This window comes from Panthera uncia, chromosome X (assembly GCF_023721935.1).
Source record: "Panthera uncia isolate 11264 chromosome X, Puncia_PCG_1.0, whole genome shotgun sequence".
NCBI lineage: Eukaryota > Metazoa > Chordata > Mammalia > Carnivora > Felidae > Panthera > Panthera uncia.
The window spans coordinates 43,682,042-43,702,018 of NC_064817.1; the positions used below are offsets into that span (position 1 = coordinate 43,682,042).

At 47.4% G+C, this 19,977-nt stretch overlaps 1 protein-coding gene across 10 annotated transcripts in view; it reads right to left on the bottom strand.

Annotated features, from left to right (window-relative positions):
- Positions 1–6,061: 6,061 nt before the first annotated feature.
- The window catches only part of KDM5C (lysine demethylase 5C), a 33,395-nt gene continuing 19,479 nt past the window's right edge, over positions 6,062–19,977 (bottom strand). For 4 of the 10 annotated variants that reach the window (XM_049643875.1, XM_049643867.1, XM_049643866.1 and 1 more), the window contains 14 exons: positions 19,011–19,130; positions 18,709–18,903; positions 14,516–14,697; positions 14,303–14,427; positions 14,028–14,175; positions 13,309–13,414; positions 12,261–12,619; positions 11,529–11,667; positions 10,886–11,065; positions 10,602–10,739; positions 9,815–10,414; positions 9,475–9,544; positions 9,137–9,393; positions 7,830–9,034 (listed from right to left, as the gene is read on the bottom strand). In XM_049643875.1, the coding sequence (XP_049499832.1) occupies positions 8,669–9,034; positions 9,137–9,393; positions 9,475–9,544; positions 9,815–10,414; positions 10,602–10,739; positions 10,886–11,065; positions 11,529–11,667; positions 12,261–12,619; positions 13,309–13,414; positions 14,028–14,175; positions 14,303–14,427; positions 14,516–14,697; positions 18,709–18,903; positions 19,011–19,130 (2,985 nt within the window). In that variant the 3' untranslated portion in view covers positions 7,830–8,668. Of the gene's footprint in view, positions 7,794–7,829; positions 9,035–9,136; positions 9,394–9,465; positions 9,545–9,814; positions 10,415–10,601; positions 10,740–10,885; positions 11,066–11,528; positions 11,668–12,260; positions 12,620–13,308; positions 13,415–14,027; positions 14,176–14,302; positions 14,428–14,515; positions 14,698–18,708; positions 18,904–19,010; positions 19,131–19,977 lie in introns of those variants that run through there. The other 6 variants (XM_049643869.1, XM_049643868.1, XM_049643871.1 and 3 more) reach the window with 4 other exon arrangements.

The following is a 19,977-nucleotide window of genomic DNA, read 5'->3' on the forward strand; positions in this document are numbered from 1 at the left end:
TTTATATTTTGTATTTTCTTTATTATTTTGTATTATATTACAGTATTATAATCATTTTTATATGAATATTTTTAGGTTATGGAAAGAGTCATCTGAGTTTTCATTATTTCTTATGGGGGAATTCGCTTTGAAATACAAGTGCTTTGGATTACAAGCATGTTTCCAGAACAAGTTATGCTCGCAAACCAAGGTTTTACTGTATTTGTAGTGCATTGTGAAAATGAATAAAGAGAAACCTCACTAAAGTAGAATTGAGAAGCCAGAAGGGGGGAGCTGTCCTATTCTACCTCAGTCCTAGGAGTTGACAATTACAGACCCCCAACAGAATTGTCAGAAAATAAACATGAATTACAGGCCCCCAACAGGAAAAGATGTATATTGCATCTCCTGCAAGTAACTGACTACCCCTACAACTCACCAATGAGAAACTGTCATCACCCTGAACTCTTGCTTTTCTCCAGTGGACTTTCATTGGACTTTCATTGTTTCAAAACAAACCCTTTCCACTGAAATTAAAATTAAAACAAACAAAAACAACCCCTTCCAACTTTTTCCTTCTCCATAAAATAACTCCTCTCCATTGTCAGACTTGCCCATGGTTTTGCTGTAGCTTGGTTGTCCCGAATTGCAATTCTGTTATTCCTGAATAAACCTATCTTGCTGGTAAAATAACCGGCTGTTCTGTTTAGGTTAACAGTATCTAAAGGTCTTATGTGGTATATTTCATTCTGTTTACTACTTGTTTACATAACAATATGTGCTTTTAAATTTTTTAGCTTTTTTTAAAAATCATTTTGGACATCACAAGTTATAAAACTAGTACAAAGAAGTCTCATATATCTTTCACCTAGCTTTGCCAAGTGTTACCATTTTAAACAATCACAGTAGAATTACGTAGAATTATTGAAACCAGGAAATCAACATTGACACAGTACTATTAATCTATCCAAATTTCACTTTGAACTTTAGTCAGATTTTACCAGTTTTTCCCCAATTATATTTTTTCTGTTCTAGGATGCCTCCATTACAATTAGTTATCATGTCTCCTTAGTCGTCTGTGACAGTTCCTCAGTCTTTCCTTGTCTTTCATGACTTTGACACTTTTGAAGAGTATTGGTCAGTTATTTTGTAGGCTATCCCACAATTAGGTTTTTCTGATGTTCTCTCATGATTAGATTTAGGTTGTGCTCTTTTGTCAAGAACACTGTTGGTGAGAATGCAAACTGGTGCAGCCACTCTGGATAACAGTATGGAAGTTCCTCAAAAAGTTAAAAATAGAACTACCCTATGATCCAGCAATTTCACTACTAGGTATTTACCCAAAGGATACAAAAGTACTAATTTGAAGGGATACATGTGCCCCAATGTTTATAGCAGCATTATCAACAGTAGCAAGTTATGGAAAGAGCTCAAATGTCCATCAATGGATGAATGGATAAAGAAGATGTGGTGTATATATAATGGACTATAACTCAGCCATAAAAAAGAATGAAGTCTTGCCATTTGCAACGACTTGGATGGAGCTAGAGAGTATACTGCTAAATGAAATAAGTCAGTCAAAGACAAATACCATATGATTTCACTCGTGGAATTTAAGAAACAAAACAAATGAACATAGGGAGGAAAAAAGAGAGGAAAACTGAGAAACAGACTTTTAAGTATAGAAAACAAATTGATGGATACCAGAAGGGCGGTGGGTGGTGGATGGGTGAAATAAGTGATGGGGATTAAGGAGGGCACTTGTGAAGAGCACCAGGTGTTGTATGTTAAGTGTTGAATCACTAAATTCTACACCCGAAGCTAATACTACACTGTATGCTAACTGGAATTTAAATAAAAACTTGGAAAAATACCACGAAAGTGTTGTGCCCTTCTTAGTCCACCAGAACAGAGGGTATATGATGTCCATATGTCTTATTTTTGATAATGTTAACCTTTCTCACTTAAGGTGGTGTTCTCCACTATAAAGTAGTAATTAGTAACTAACTTGTGAGGAGATAAAGTATTTATGCAAATATCTTATTTTTCATCAAGCTTTCACCCACTAATTTTAGCATCTACTGATGATTCGTGCCTGATATAATTGTTATTGTGGTGTTTGCCAAATAGTGATTTTCTATTTCAATCATTCCTTCTACATTAAGACTTCATTAGACTTCTTCTGTGATGAGGGCTTTGCCTTCTCCCCTATTCATTCACTCATTTATTTATTCATTTGTATATTTCTATATGGACTCATGAGTTTTTTAATTTTTTAATGTTTATTTTGAGAGAGAGCACGTGTGAGCGGGGTGGGAGGGGCAGAGAGAGGGAGAGAGAGAATCCCAAGCAGGCTCCCTGCTGTCAGCGCAGAACCCAATTCAAGGCTCAAACTCACGAACCGTGAGATCATGACCTGAGCTGAAATCAAGAGTGGGACGCCCAACCAACTGAGCCACCCAGGCGCCCCATGAAATTTTATTTTATGGATTATAATTCATTCATTATTGTGTTGCTCAAATTGTCACAGATTTAGACATTAGGAGATCCTTCAAGTGGCTTCTTTGTGCTTCTGATGTTTCTTTCATTTTTAAGCCCTTGATTCTCTGGTCCTAGCCCTGGCATCAACCATTTCTCCAAAGAGGCAGTAATACGTTTAGATAGACAGATAGATGATGATAAACAGATGATAGGTGATAGATATAGATATTTTGTATATCAGCAATGGGTTTATATATAACAGCTTTACTGAGATACAATTATCTCTAAAATGTACATAAGATATATAACACCTTTATTGAAATGTAATTCACATATCATACAATTCACCCATTTAAAGTATACAATTCAGTGTCTTTTAGCATATTCACAGTTGCCTGACATTATTACAATATAAATATAAAATATTTTCATCACCTCAAAAAGAAAACCTCTACCCATTAGTAGTCATTCCCCATTTCCCTCCAACCTCCACCCACACCACTTCCCTTAGTAACCACTAATCTATTTTATGTTTTTTATAGATTTGTCTATTCTGGACATTTCATAGAAATGAAATCATACAATAGGTATCTTTTGTGTCTAGATTCTCTCATTTAGCAAAATGTTTTCCTTCTTTTTGAGAGAGAGGGTGTAAAAGCAGGGGAGGGGGCAGAGGGAGAGAGAAAATCCTAAGCAGGCTCTGTACCATTAGCGTGGAGCTCGATGTGGGGCTCGATCTAACCATGAGCTCATGACCTGAGCCGAAATGAAGAGTCGGTCACTCAACCGAGGTGCCCCTAGCAAAATGTTTTCAAGGTTCGTCCATATATATGTAGCATGGGTCAGTACTTCATTTTTATTGCCAAATAATATTCCATTGTATGGATATACCACATTTTATTCTCAGTTATGGACGTTTGGTTTTCTATTTTTGGCTATGATGAAAAGTGGAGGGACATCTGGGTGGCTCAGTTAAGCGTCCAACTCTTGATTTCGTCTCGGGTCATGATCTCACAGTTCATGTTCTAGTTTTCAATATACAAGTCTTTGGCCTCCTTGGTTACATTTATTTTTAGGTATTTCTTTTAGATGCTATTGTAAGTGGAATTGCTTTCTTAATTTCATTTTTGAAATGTGGGTGCTAATGTATAAAGCACAACTGATTCTTATGTGCTGATCTTGTACCCTACAACTTTGCTGAATTTATTAGCTCTGTGCCTTTTCTTATCGACATGATCATGTAGGGTTTTCCCTTTGTTCTATCAATGTAATGTATAGCTTGAACCAGTTTTCTGATGTTGAACCACTCTTGCATTCCTGACACAAATCCCACTTGATTGTAGTGTATGATTTTTTTTTAATATTTGTTTTGAGAGAGAGAGAGTGCAAACAGGCTAGGGGCAGAGAGAAAGGGAGAGACTCTCAAGCAGGAGACCAACGTGGGGCTTGATCTCACAACCGTGAAATCCTGGCTTGAGCCAAAATCAAGAGTTGGACGCTTAACCGAGCCACCCAGGCGCCCCTAATCTTTTTATATGCTCTTGGGTTTGGTTCGCTAGTATTTTGTTGAGGACTTTTGCATCTATATTCATAAGAGAGATTGGTCTGTAATTTTCTTGTGATGTCTTTATCTGGTTTTGTTAAGATCAAGCTTTTCTATTTTTTTTTCATCCCCTCACCCACCTCCCCTCTGGTAACCATCAGTTCTCTATAGTTGAGTCTCTTTCTTGGTTTGTCTTTCTTTGCTCATTTGTTTCTTAAGTTCCACATGAGTGAGATCATATGGTATTTGTCTTTGACTTTTTAAAATAAGTTTATTTTGAGAGAGAGAGATGGGGGGAGAGAGAAGGGGAGGAGGGCCAGAGAGAGCACGAATCCCAAGAAAGCCCCACGCTGTCAGCACAGAGGCTGATACAGGGCTCCATCTCACAAACGTGAGATCATGACCTGAGCTGAAACCAAGAGTCGTAAATCATTGGGGGCCAGAGAATAAACTAGTCAGTTTGCAAGATGGCACCAATGATCTTCACCTCCTGGTATTCACATCCTTATGTAATCCCCTTCCCTCGAGTGTGGCTTGGACCTAGTGACTTACCCCTAATGGATATAATATTGCAACAGTGATGGGATGTCACTTCAGCGATTAGGTCATAAAGTGACTTCCATCTTGCACTCATGCAATTCTCTGTGTCTCATCTCGACTGGTCTGATGAAGCAAGCTGCCGTGTTGTGAACTGCCCTATGGAGAGGACCACATGACAAGAAACTGAGGGCAGCTTCCAACAGCTAGTGAGGAACTGAGGCCCTCAGTCCAACAACCCACAAGGAACTGAATCCTGCCAACACCCACATGAGTGGGCTTGGAAGCAGATCCTTCCCCAGTTGAGCCTTGAGATGACTGCAGCCTTGGCTGACACCTTGACTGCAGCCTGTGAGGCCCTAAAATTGAAACCCAGCTAAGTAGTGCCGATTCCTGATCTACAGGAACCATGAGATAATGTCATGGTTTTAAGCCATTAAGTTTTTGGAGTAATTTGTTAATACATAATGAATACAGGCAGGCATGAAAGTTATGTACAAGTTCAACAGTAAGGACTTCTACCTACCAAGGCCAATCTGGCTGTTGCTCAGCATTGCTGAGTTCCCACCTGCCAACAGCAGAGATCAATGATGAGCCCCCACAATGAAATATTTCCTGGGTGCAGGCTGATTACTTTGGACCCCTTCTATCATTCAGCACAGAGCAGTAGGTTCATAGAGACTTGGTGGGAATCCCAGCTCTGCAGGTCTGATATGCCCAGACAAGGCCTATTCTTCGAGGGTTCTGCTTCCTGCATGTCTGACAGGCACTTTGTGAAATGTCTCTCATGGAGCTGGCACCCAGCAGGGGGCTCACAAGGGAGACTGCTCCCTTTCCTTTCTGAGGAGTGCCCCAGGGGCAGGGGCCCTATCTGCCTCGAAATCCCTCTTCTCCAATCACCACAATTTCAGGAGTTCTGAGAAGTATGGTCAGTGTCTGCTCCTTCATGTCCCCAGTGACCATGGTCCTGGACCCCAGACCCCACTTCCACAGGGTAACATTGTTACCAATGAGATTCATGCAGTGCAAAGAGAATAGAGTTCCTATGCAGTGGGGCTCCAAATGCTGCTCCTGTCTCCCTCCTTCTGAACCCAGACTGATTTGAAATGGGGATAGAGGACTTAGGCCTGGGCCTTGCCTTCCCTCCAGGAGCTCCCAGGATGGTGGGAGAGACAGACCCATTAATCCTAGAGTGTTTCAGACAACAGGTAATGCACAGTGGAAGCACTAGAGGGGTAAAGGTGTGTGGTTGGGCTAAGTCCTCAGTGGAAGTGATGTCTCTTCTCATCCTTGTCACCTGCAGACTCAGGAGCCATCCTGAATGATGTGGCAACCTCTGGGAGGATGCAGCAGCAGCAGCAGCAGCAACAGCAGCAGCAGCAAATAGGGTCTATAAAAAAGGACTTTCGAGGGTGAAGATACCCTCTTCTTCCCAGGTCCTTTCTTCCCATCTCCCACTCTGTCCCCCACCCACCCCCGACTCCTCCTTTTCTAGGTGAGTGCTTGGGCAAGAGGGACATATGTGCCACTAGAGCAAGCTCTCTGGAAGAGGCCATGTTTGACCTGGGTCTTGCATAATCAGAGCCGCGGCCTCTCCAGAGCTCATGGGATGCATGCCGTGAGGAATGGCACAGGGCAGTGCCACGATGGAAAAGGCTGTCTGCAAACTGCTGAGGGCTGGGCCATACCCCGGAGGACCCCAGACTGGGGCCGGCAGTTTGCTAGCCCGCAGGTCATAGGTACCCTTTCCCCCACCTGTTGGGTTACTTCTGGAGGCAGACTGCCTTGCAGTGGGGAGTGGGAGTGAAGTGCTGAGCCTGAGCCCCTTCCTGTCCCTTTTGTAGCACTCAGGCCTGTCTCTTCTCTAAGGTGTCTCCTCCAACCCTCCTTTTATGATCCATTCCAAGTAAGGGGGCAGACAGAAGGCCAACCTTTCCCCCTAGATTGGGGCCTGGGTTGAACTGGGCCCAGGACAGGGGTATTCATTGGCTCCTGCCTCCCCTTTAACTTGTACAGCCCAGTGCCTCTTGACCAGAAGGCTAGAGGCAGGGCTTAGCCAGATCCTCCCACCAATCAAAGCAGCCAGAAAATGGTGGGCTTTCTCACTCATCACTAGGTTCCCATCAACTGGGAATCTTGGGAAGGAGGAGAAATGGAGCAAAATGAACCCAGTGAGGGAGCAAATGAGAAAAGGCAGAGTAGTGATGGCCCCCGATCTAGTCCAACACCCTCATTTTCCCTCATTGTCAAGACTCTGGGGCCCGGAAGGGGAAAAAAAAATCTGTCCAATATAAAGGCACCATTAACAACTCCATTTAAAATCGAATTCAGCTTGAAACCATTACGTTAAGTGAAAGAACACAGTCACAAAGGATCACAAATTGTATGATTCCATTTATATAAAATGTCCAAAATAGGCAAATCCATAGAGATTAGTGGTGGCCTAGGGTTGAGGGGCTGGTGGGGGGGCGGGGGGGAGGAGGAGGAGGGCAGGGGAAGGGTGATGCCTGGGGAGTGTGATTTCATTTTGGAATGATGAAAACATTCTAAAATCTTTTGCAATGACGGTTGCACAACTAGAATATACTAAAAGCCATTGTACTGTATACTTTAAGTGGGTAAACGTATGATATGTAAATTGTATCACAATAAAGCTGTAAAAGTGAACTTGGGCTGCAAATGACCACACATCTGAGCTTCAGTCTCCATTTCACAGGGGCAGAAAAAAACCCTTTAGGGTATAGACAAATCAGGGAAGCATCCCTGAACATGGCATATGGGTGGGTCAGACAGGAAAGCATTCCACAAAGAATGAGATTATAAATATAACCTCGATCTTAAGGGCAATGAAGCATCATGGATGGTTTTAAGCAGCAAGAGTGACAAGATCACATCTGTACTTTAGAAACATCCCTCTAAATCACTGAGTTTTACATTTAAAGCAGGTAAATTTTATGATGTAGAAATTATACCTCAATAAAGCCAAGACCAAAATTCCCCTCGGGGGCTTGAGGAGGACAGACTGGAGGGCATGAAGTTGGAGGAGGCCGTGGCAGAAGTTTAGATGAGGTGGCAGGCCGTCTGTTGGGAGATGGGGGAAAATGGCTTGGGGGGTGGGGTAGGGGGAGACTCAGGACGTCTTGCCCTCAGGTAAGGAGAACCCGGTAGAACTTGTTTTCAGAACCCAGAGCTCCCAGACTTCAGCCCTAGTGCTCCTCCGCCGCTGACGGGTGATGGAGGCACTGTTCTCCCCCTTCAAAGAGAAATACACTTCAGAAACATGTTTCCAAAAAATGTTGCTAAGGGTTTTATTTCTAACAAGAGGAAAATAATAAAATAAAATTAAAATAGGCTTCAGTTGGAACCAAGTTTTTTTTTTTTTTTTTGAACAAATTAATTACACACCAACAATCTTCTTTTATTACAACATGAACCCAGGAGGAGGAAAGGAGATGGGATGGGTCAGGGAGAGAAGGTCAAGGTGGTTGTGAGGACAAGCACCAAAAGCTTTCTTCAGATCATGGGGAGCTCCCCAGCCAAATTCATTTAAAATAAAAAACTGTGAGCACAGCTATGTGAAGTTTCCTCCTCCTGGGTAGAACAGTCAGGGGAAGGGGGAAGGGGGAAGGGGGAAGGGGGAAGGGGGAGGTAAAGGTGGGGGAAGAGAGGTAGGAAAGGGGAGGGAGGAGAAAGAGTGAGAGGGAGGTGAGGTTAGTGTAGCATGGCCTGGCCAGGGCCAGAACTGGGGAGAGAAGGGAGAGGAGATTCCCCCAGTTTGCGTACGCACTGGCCTTGTCTCTGGAATGGTGCTGGCCCAGCCCCAGCCACCCCCCTGCCCACCTGCCCACCCATCTGTTTATCTGCCTCAGGTGTCTGGGAATGCTGGTTAGAGGCTACCAGGGAGGGGGACTCCAGGGGCCAGCCCCCAGGAGCTGAGGTCTGAACAATACCTTGGAGTCAGAATATAAAAGTCAAGGGACTCAGGGGTGGGCTGGGGAGTTGGGGGGACAGTGGCCATCCCCCCTACTTGCCCACCTCCCAAGAAGCAGGCTTGATGGTCAGAAAGAGGTTCCTTGAGACCAAGGTGGGGGGGTCTTTGTTGGGGGTCTGTGCTAGGCTCAGCCACTGTCACAACTGTTGCTGAGGTGGCTGCTGTGGGCAGGGCACATGCAGCCTAGGAGTCAGAGTAGAGAAAGGGGCCGAGGGGCCTGAAGTGGCCCCTAGTGCCGGCTCCAAGCCATTCTGGTTCTCCTGGGTGCTGGGGCTGCCAGTGGTGGGCAGGGGTTGGGGGGGGCCCTCACCCCCAGTCTCCTCCTCCAGCTCCTCCTCCTCCTGGGCCTCCTCAGCCTCTGGCCCTGAGCTCCGTACCCTCTTTGGCTCTAGCTCCTCTCGGGCTGGGTCATCGCCCTCCCCACCCCGATCCACCTTCCGCCGTCGCCGCCTCTCCAACGCCCGGCCCCGTGCCCGGCTCCCATGGCGCTCTGCCTTTTCCAGCTGTGTGATCAGACAGGCAGAAAGAGGTGTGGGCCAGTGGTCAGGCCTGGGCTCCCTGCCTCCTTGGCCTGACCTCCTGGCCCTGTCCATCCCTCTCCTTACCTCTAGAAGTGTGCGGATCCGCTCCATGTCTGGAGGCTGCCCAGCCTGCAATAGCTGCCAAATGCTGTGGTTTTCATCCAGGGTCACCTCAAGCAGGTCCCCTTCTAACATAAGCTCCTCTAGAGGGGCCCGAGTTGCCTCAGGCAGCTCCAACACAGGGCCAGTCAACTGTGGCAACAGCGAGGAAAGCAGCTCCAGGTCTGGTGGGTTGCGGGGACAGGCTGGGTTAGAGGCTGCTCCTGGTTGTATCCCCACCACTAAAACAGAGCCGAGGACCACAGGGGTCACTGGGGATATCCAACCAACAGCCTACCCACACCTAGACCTACCTCTCTTACCTGAGCCCTCCCCGGGGGCTACCTTCTCAGGACTGGTCATACTGTCTCCGTTCTCCAGCAACCCCTGGACCTGCAAAGAGCAAGGATGGGTAGTGGTTGGTGAAACCAGGCCCTTATTCCCCACCAACCCCAGACTTGGGACGTTCCACCTCCTGGAGGAGGAGAGCAAAGGCTGTGGCACACGGAGCAGTCTGGGGATCTGGACAGAATGTAAGATGGGGCAGGGAGGCCAGGCCAAAAGAGGCCAGAAGTCAGAGAGCAGGGACAGGGCTGGTGCCTAAATAGGGGCGGGGGCTAGGAGGCAGGAATTTGAGGGCAAGAGCTGGGTTGGGCAGCTCACCTTGGGCATATCCTTGCCACTGCCTTCTCTGAGAGGGTCAGAGGCAGGGGCTGAAGGGTAGGTAGGGGGTTCCTCAGGCCTGGGTTCAGCCTGCAGCCGCTGGCGAAGCTCGGCCAGCCGTCCCAACAGAGCAGTCACATCCTCAGAGGCCAAAGCCTGCCTGGCACGGCCTTGCCAGCTGATGGCCCTCTCTGTGAGACACTGCAGGGCCTCGCCCTCAGGCAGCCGCACAGGCAGTCTCTGCAGGGCTACCAGCAGTGCCAGGATGGTCTCCAGGCGGGGGCGCCGTGAGCGCATGCACAGCGGACACAAGAATTTGGTGTCCCACTCCCACCAGGCCAGCAGCGGGGACGAGGTGGGACTGGGCCTTGGGGAGCTGAGGAGGCGGGGTACCGACACACATCGCCCATGGAACCAGTCCTGACACAGGTCACACTGCAGAGCTCCCACCCCGGCCGGCACCTGCCCACACACACAGACGGAGGTTGCAGAGGAAGCTGTGGTCGATGATGCCAGTGGACTGGGCTTGGCGGAGTTGATGCGACGCAGCTGCAGGATACCCTCCTTCTCCTTCTGTTCCCCCTCCTTGAAGGCCACGATCTGGCAGGCCCAGGACAGCGGGAGAGGAGGTCAGCGGCCCAGCCCTTCCCTTCTCTGACGCCATTAACACCCTACTCCCAAACCAGGAGAAGTGAGGCCCCAGGAGCAAGCGGTCTGGCCATGGTCGCCCCATTCAGACACCTATCACCACCAGGCTCTTCTCCCAAACAGGGCCCCAGCTCCTTACCACAGAGCCTGGGTCCCTGAGGTCCTGTGCAGACAGTCCCAGCAGCTCCGTGTCAGATTTGTACAACCCCAGCTCCTTCTCCATCCACCGGCTGCGCTTGGTGCTGTCTGAGCCGGCGTCTGCACACGGGCAGAGCACCTAAGGCAGGCATACAGAGCAGGGATGACTAGGCTTCTCCTACCTCCCACTGCCAGGGCTTCCAAACCCCCACATCGTCACATGAGCCATCTCCCAACAGCCGGGCCAGAGGCAGGAGATGGTGCGGGTCAGGATCCGGGCCTTACCTCCAGCAGCGTGTAGCAGGAATTCCTCTTGAGGAAGGTCTTGGATGCCTTCTCCCTCCAGGAGTGTGCCGTCAGTACCTGCAGCTCTAGCTGTCTCAGCTCCTCCAAGCCCACAGGTAGGTCCCGGCCCACGGCCACCAGGCCCTCTAAGTCATCCAAGCAGGGGTAGTGGTCACCATTCTGGGACAGGGACAAGAGAAAGCTCCAGTCAACTTGCCAACATCTACCGATGGTACTACTCTGCCCAGCCCTGAGCTGGGAGGAGGAATTGAACTGGTAGTCTTCGGGTAGAACAAACCAGGGATCATCCCACAGGAAGCACTCCTGTAGCTCCTACATCCACTGGCTTGTCCCCTGATACCAGTCAGTGCCAGTGACTGTCAGACTAATCATCCTCTTGTGGCCTGCCTCTCCCACCCTCCCTGCCCCTACCATTCTCACCCTTTCTACAACCTCTCTGCCCTCAGGCTGGCCCTGCAATCCCTCTTCATGCTGCTCACCACACCAAGACCATTTTGCCTCCACTCCATGTACCGCGCTCACTTCTCTAGCCCACCCAACCCAGCGCAACCCAGTGTATGCCAGCTCTCCTGGCTGGACTGAAGGCCTGGGGTGGAGGTTCAGGGGGCAACAGGGTCCTCACTTGGATCTCATCCACATCAGCAATCCAGGCCCGGGCCTTAGCAAGAGCCTCCTTGAGAGCCTGGATGTTGGGCAGGTGAACAGGGATGTTTTCTGCCTCATGGATTATGGCCTCGAGTGTGGCTGGTGGATGCTTCTGCCTGAAGGTAGGGAAAAAAGAGGCCTCAGTGTAGGGTGATCTGCTTGACCGTCAGATATACCGGCATGGGACCCTGGAGCTGCCATGTGGGCCTACCTGCTAGTACTCTGCCTACAGGGGGCTGCTGGTCCCTGTTTGCTCCAGACCGCATGCACCCACCCGACTTCTGCCACAGCCTTCATGCCTCTGCTTGGCCCACCAGTCTGTCATCCTGTTCACACTGCCTACACAACTGGAAAGATTAATCTGGCACTCCAGTTCGTCAGACTGCCCTGTGTGTGGCTTCTTTCTATGGATATCCATCCACCTGCCTGTTAGTACTTGTGCTCGCACATGCGTGCCCACGTCAGCCCGTGGAGCTGGTGCCACTATACGTCTCTGTATCTGTCCATCTCTGCTTCCCCATTAGCCTATCTCTGCCTCTATGTATATATGGAGTTTTAAAAGATAAGCTAGGGAAGAAAAAAGGGGAAGAAAGTCAATACACCAGTGACAGAGTCTGGTACCCAAGGCCACCCATGGGAATCATTTCTGGCTTCTCCACTAAACTTTGACGGTTAGGGTAGAGCAGGGAGGGGAGGAGGCTGGACCTACCTGGCCTCCAGGCAGAGGTGGGCTTTCTCCTCCCAGCGTTCAGCAATGGTCAGCAGCTCCTGCAGCTCAGCCCGGGCTTTGTCCACAGCAGGGCTAGGGGCTACACTAGCACCCGCAACCAAAAGTCCCCGCATGACAGCCAGGGTGCCCCTCCGGGCTGAGGGGGCCAGCGTGCGCTTCACCTCATCCAGCCATCGTGCCTGTTCCACCTGCCGCTGGAGCTGCTGGGCCTCGGGCACCTCCACCCCTAGCAGCTGCCCCCTCTCCAACAGGGACTGCAGTAGCCCTGGACTGGAGGGCAGCGAGGCCAGGGCCTCATGGGCCTCAGCCTGGTAGGCCTCCACCTGTTCCAGAATACCCTACCGGGACACAGATGAAGAAGAAACTCCTCAGCTGGGCACACTTTGAGGTGCCACGGCCAAATACCTTTGCCCCACCTACCTTCTTACCCTCCAGTATTTGGGAAAAGCACCTAACAGGGGCTGCACTCTCTTCCTGTCCCACACCCTAAGACAACAGTTCCTAATACTCACTACCTGGTAGAATGCTCTGAGGAATTTATTAAAATGCAGATGCCTGGGCCCCACCCATAGAGATTCTTAATAGGGTTTGGTCAAGAGTCTGTGCTTTGCGAAAGTCCCCAGAGGATTCTGATGTTTAGCACCAGGAGACCCTTGGCCCAGAACACACTTGCTACACTTGGCCTTCTCACAAACCCCTATGCTCACGCTGGTGTCACTGCCTTCTTCATCCCACCTCTCCTCTACCTCCCTGAACTTGACTCAGCTTTCTAGGCCCACAAACATCCTTGGTCCTTTATCCTCTTCCACTTCCGCCAGGACACATTCCCTTGACTCCATATCCTGTACTTACCCCTTGCCACCTGGCCCTGAAACCCCCTTTGCCTCCTATATCCTGTTATTCTCATAAGTGCATCCTATCTTGCCCAAACACTTGATGCTTTTGAAGGAAGCCAAGAGTAGCCTGCTGCTCAGGTCTCCCAATCCCCCTGAATCCTTATCAGCACTCTGAGTGCACTCCTCCTCACCTTGACATCCCCAATCTGGTGCATGGCACAAGGAAGGTTGTTCATCTGGTCCAGAAATGCCCGGAGCTCAGCCAGGGTCATCTGTAGACCAGCCACCCTGTGGGGGCTATGGAGTTTCACATGTGGGATTTCAGGTCCAAACCCAGTCCCCTCCCTCCATCTCTGCACTCAGACCCAATGCCTTTTCTCACGCTTGCCCACCTGGATCTCTCACACTTCAGTGCCCCCAACTAGCCAGATCAGAGGGAGGAGGGTTTTAAGATATAAGCACATTCATATGATGAGAGCAAAGAATTGGAAGGGGGGAATATAGGATATGTTGGGTGGGGGGGGGAAGCCGAGAAACTAAATGATAGTAACAAAGGCTGAACTTTTTAGCTCATCCTCTACTGCGAATTCTCTGATCAGGTTTATTCTTCTGTGTCCTTTCCTTGTCCCTAAACCTTCCACAACTCCTCTCTGGCCACAAAATCCCTCAGCCTGTCTGACATCTCCAGGTACTGATAAAAAGGACCATTTCTAGCTTTCTTAGCACTGAGGCACTCTTCTCCATCCTAGTTGCCTGATCTCCCTGCCCTCCCAACACCTCTTAGGCCACCTTGTGTTGTAGTGCTTGTCAGCTTCCTGCTGTCATCTGCCCAGTGGCATTCAGAGCCCACTCCTTCTAGGTGCTGGCTCCTCAGCAGGCTACCTGAACCCCACACGTCCCATTGTCATACCCGGCTTCCTGGCCGCTGACTAGTCCCAGAGCCCGGGACACGCAGGCCTCTGCCTCACTCAGGCAGTTCTTCAGTTGCTGCAGCAGCTCACTGTTAGGAAACCTCCGTTCACGGGCCTCAGACTCTAGTGCCCTCAGCTCTTCAAGGCCTGGAGAGAGAATGAGAGCAGCAAGGAGTAGGCAGTATTGAGTAAAGGCAGAGAAGGGGGTGGGGAGGTACAGAAGAAAAGGGAAGAGAACTTGCCTGTGGAGTCCCTCCGTCCCCCCATCACTCACTGCGCTTCCGCCCATCCTCCACCTCCAGGGCCACTCGAACTTTGTTGGCCCAGGTGTCAAAGGACTCGGCCCGAACCTTCAGTTTATGCAGCATAGCAGGGAGCTCATCCAAGGTGTATCGATACCTGGACGAAGACAGCAGGGAAGCACATCTGGCCCAGCTCTGTATCCCCCTCCTCAGCCCACTTCCTTCACAATAGGTCCTTGGCTCACCGCAGGTACTGCCGGCTACTGGAGCACTTGCAGAGGTCATTGATGTGGGAAAGGCAGACAAGGCCGTCCGGGCAGTCGTAGCAGGCCAGAGCTGACAGGAAGCATGTGGTCTTGCACTTGATGCATTGGCGCTCGTCATCTGGGAGTAGCTCGAAAGCCTCTCGCTCAGCTTCCGTGATGCCCTGGGGGCAATTCAACCCACACACGTCATACAGAACCAGAACAGAGTTGCAGAAATGCCCCCATCGCTGCCACAACCGAGCCTCAACCTAGACTCCACAATCTGTGCTAAGAGCTGTGGAGAGCAAACTCCTAGAACATACTGCCTCTGTGAAGTTCAAACTCTCAAAACTGGAGGAATCAGATGAACCAGGGCAAGATCAGTGAGGGCTGAGAGGAAGAAAAATTGGGTAGGATTCAGATCAGCAGAGAGGGCCTTTATGGGTGAAAGGAGGTGAGGTGGTGGATCAAGGCACCAGAGAGGTGGCAACGTGCAGGAGCGGCTGAGAGAAAGGCTATGTGCAAGGGAAACGATGCTGGCTTCCGGTCCCTTGGCACCCAGTGTTCCAGACACCGTGCTGGCAGCTTAACAGGCAGGACACGCCGCATGCACACATATAACTCACAGAAATAAGACTCTGTGCTTGTGTCCAGTGTCTAAAGATACAATTTTTTTTTTCAACAACATGGTTTCCAAACCTGTGCCAATGACTTCATCTGTCACTCAGATGAAGAAAAAGCCATCTGTTCCAAAAATTGACGAAAACCCAGCTAGGCTGAAGTAACCGAAAGACAACACAATGCTGTACCTTATGGGCAATTTTAGGGATTTCTAAAGGGAAATTTGGACTAACAGTTTTTGTTCTATATTGACTCTAACATCTAACCTCTGCATAAAATATGAGTCCATTGTATGTTACAAATCTTGCTCTGCCTCTTATTAGTTGTGTGATGTTGAGTAAATTACTTAAATCTCTCTGGATTTCTGTTTCGTCGTCTTAGAAGTTGGAGATAATGGCACCATCCTCACTGTACTGTTACGAAGATTAACAAAGGTGCAGTGACTAAGACTTAGAAAAGTATCTTAACGCTTAGAAGAAGTGGAACCACAAAATATCCCTAACAGCCAAAACAATCTTGAGAAAGAACAAAACTGGACGCATCATACTTCCTGACTTTGAACTATACTACAAAGCTATAATAATTAAAACAGTATGGTACTTGCATAAAAATAGACACACATATGGAACAGAAGCCCCGAAATAAACCCCAAAATAAATAAAGCCAATTAACATTTGATAAGAGAGCCAAGAATACTCAATAGTGAAAGGAGAGTCTCTTCAATAAATGACAGTGGGAAAACTGAGTAAACACATACAGATGAATTTGGACCCTTCTACCACTCGTGAAAATTAACTTGAAATTGATTAAAGACTTAAATGTAATGCCTAAAACCGTAAAATTCCTAAAAGAGAACATAGTGATAAAGTTCCTTGACATTGGTCCTGGCAATAACTTCTTAGATAGGACACCTAAGCACAAGCAAGAAAAGCAAAAATACGTAAGTGGGACTACAATAACAGCATCTGCACAGCAGAAGAAATCATCAACAAAATGAAAAGGCAACCTATGTAATGGGAGAAAGTATTTGTAAATCATCTGTTTGATAAAGGATTAATATCCAAAACATATAAGGAACTCATCCAACTCAATAGCAAAAAAAACCCCCACAAACAATGTGATTTAAAAAAACATGGGCAGTGGGGCGCCTGGGTGGCTCTGTCGGTTAAGCGTCTGACTCGGCTCAGGTCATGATCTCATAGTTCGTGAGTTTGAGCCCCGTGTCGGGCTCTGTGCTGACAGCTCAGAGCCTGGAGCCTGCTTCACATTCTGTGTCTCCCTCTCTCTCTGCCCCTTCCCTGCTCATGCTCTGTCCCTCTCTGTCTCAAAAATAAATTGAAAAAAAAAAAAAAAAAAATTGAAAAAAAATTGAAAAAAAACAAAACAAACAAACAAAAAAACCATGGGCAGAGAACCTGAACAGATACTTTTCCAAAGAGATACAAATGGCCAAGAGGTACATGAATATATGCTCAACAGGACTACCATCAGGGAAGTACAAATCAAAACCACAATGTGATATCACCTTACACCTGTCAGAATGGCTATTACCAAAAGAGGTAAGTGTTGGCATGGATGTGGAAAAAAGGGAACCTTGCACACTGTTGGGAATGTAAACTGACTCAGCTACTTGGAAAATAGTATGGAGGTTCTTCAAAAAATTAAAAATAGAACTACCCTATGATCTAGCAATCTCAATCCTGGAAATATACCCAAAGGAAATAAGAATCTCAAAGAGATATCTGCACTCCCATGATCACTGCAGCATTATTCACAACAGCCAAGCTATGGAAACAACCTAAGAGTTCATCAGTGGCCGAACAGATCAGAAAGATGTGATATATACATACAATGTAATATTATCCAGCCATGAGAAAGAAGGAAATCCTGGCATTTGTAAGACATGGATGAGCCTGGTGAACATTATACTAAGTATGTCAGACAAAGAAAAAAACAAATACTATAGGATATCACTTATGTGTGGAATCTAAAAAAGCCAAATTCATAGACACAGAGTAGAATAGTGGTTTCCAAGTGCTGGGGAGTAGGGGAAATGGGGAGATATTGGTCGAGGACACACACTTCCTGTACCATGTACAGCATGGTAACCGTAGAAAAGAAAAAAAAAAGAGTAAGTGCTCAACAAATATTTACTATTATTAACCTTAATTTTCAGATTAAGGATACCTATTCTCACAGGCCTATCCCATTTTACTGAGGAGGAAACTATGTCTCAGAGGGTCTGTAACCTGCCCAAAGTAAGAATCTGATGACAGTCTATTTTGACTATAAAGCCAGAGAATGCTCTAAGGATGAAGCTCCTAGGTATTTTTGGATCACAGGCTCCTCTGAGAATTGGATACAAGGTACGAGCCCTCTCCCCATAAAAGTGCTCAAATACATACACATAGTCTTTTACAGATTTTTAAGACTAGGGGGTCGAGAACCTTTCTCTACAGTAAGGACCAAGTATAACGAATTCTCAGGGTCAGGATGAGAACACCTTGTCTTCCCACCTTGCTGTGGCTCCTTCTTGTAGTCTGGTACAACCTCAGGGTCATGATTTAATAACTGCACTGAACAGAGAAAGAGAATGATGCCTGGAAAAGCCCAGGGGCTTACCAACTAACACCACAGACTTCCAACATCACCACAGCTGCAATTCTCCTTACAGCCCATGCTCATAGGAAATTATAAATGAGCTTTAAAATAAGAAAGGATTACCCTAAATGGGCAGCAAGGGATCCCTCAGGACCAGCATTCCCTTGTAATATTATGTAGGACTCTAAGTCAATTCCCTAGTTGGGCAAGTGTGGAGCTTTAAGAAGGCAGCTGAGCTACAAGAGTAGCAGTCCCACTGGTCTACAAACACAGCTGACCACAGGCTTACGAGAAATCTACTAAAGGAGGACCGCCTTTGTATTTGGTAGTATCACCCTAGTTTGGGCTACTGAACCATCTGAATGCAATAAAATGTCATTTGCTAAAAAATGTTCCATATTTCAATCATTTCCCTCATGTGTTACTATTACCAACAACAGCAGCTGCTACGTTGCAAGCATAATAATAGATACTTTGACATAAATAAATGACCTTACTAAAGCTTTACAACTCCCTTGCAAATGTGGTATTTAGTCCCATTTTCCAGAGTAGGGAAGTGAGACTATGAGAGGTTATGCAACCTGAACAGGTCACCCAGCTAATCAGCAGTGGGGATTTCATATGCCAGGCTGTCCGGTCGGGTTATTTAAATAATGACAAACAGCGATAACACCAGGACGTGTTGCGGGTCAGTTACTTAACAAACATAATCTTTAATCTACTCAACTATCCAAAAAGATAAACGTTATAATCCCCATTTTTCAGAGATGGATACTGACACTCTGCAAGTAAATTAACTTGCTCACAGCTGTTGATAAATGGCAGAGCAGAGAACGGAAAGGGATTTCTAATCCAGATGCATCTAGTTCTTTTTACTACACTCCAAGACTAAAGGCTACATCTACTTCTTTCTTCCCCCACTTCTGCCGGGCTAGGGTGCCTGATTCAGGGCACTCTCACCTCCACCCTACCTTTTCAAGCAGGGCCTTTCGTAGACGCCGTTCCTCCTGCACCATGATGAACATCTCCTTATGCACAGCTGCGGCCAGATTCAGGTCCAGCTTCTCTGGGCAGGCAGCCATCTTACAGATGAGCTCCTCATGGGAGAAGACGCAGTATCTTCGGAGCCGGCGGTAGTGCTCAATGCATTGGCGCCCAGCTGGCAACTGTGGACAGATTCACCGTTGAGTGTGGCCAAGTCTGAAGGCCATGGTGCCTCAGCTTCCCCACATCCCTCCTGCTTCTCCCTGCCAACCCACCACACTCCACTCACCCAGTCAGCAGTGCAAAAGTTGACAGCCTCCGCAAAGTTGTAGCCTTGGTTGAAGCCACTGTGGTAAGCACGAGGGAAGGTAATGACAAATTCTCCTGCACACTGGTTTGTACGGACAACCTGAAGAAGAAAAAGGCCAGGAAACCTGATTTAAGTGCAGGGTTCTTAAGGAGACAAAGGAGAGCCTGAGGAAACAGTGTGACAACAGAGTTCCAGATCCAATTCCAAAAGGACCGACCACTGGCCTCTGCTCTCAAAGTTGTGACTTATGTTGGCAGCCAACAGGAAGATCGGAGTCAAAAGTAGGAAATGTACGTACCAAAGTATTTCAACTTTCCTAGTAATTTTTATAAAAATTTAAAGTCTCACTTTTCATTAAGCTGGCTAAGCCTTTTTCATTAATAATTATTTTTATCAGTCATATATGCAGTTCCCAGAGCCATGGGATTTGTTTTAAAGATTTGTTTAAAAATCAAGATTTGTTTTAAAAATCAAAATTTAAAAATACAAGATTTGTTTTAAAATCAGCAGGCCCTGGGGTGCCTGGGTGGCTCAGGTGGTTAAGCATCTGACTCTTGATTTCAGTTCAGGTCACAATCTCGTGGTTTGTGGGTTCGAGCCCCGCATAGAGCTCTGTGCAGACAGTGCAGAGCCTGCTTGGGATTCTCTGTCTCTGCCCCCCCCCCACCTCGCCTCTTCTATTGGTGAAAGCCAATCACTTTCACCTCTTCTATTTTGGCATTCTCTTTAACAACCCTAAATAACATGCCTCTCGACTATACTGAAAATAGCCACCTATTATTTCTCAGTTTGCTTAGTTTCCCGTGCATGTATTAGTAATTCAATCCCAACCTTTTAGACAAGTGTCCAACCCTCTTCTCACCTATCAGTTTTCATCCGTTTCACCTTTCACCTTTCTTGCCTATCAGTTTTCTGTTGCAGAGCCTTATGATCTGTTCCAACCTGA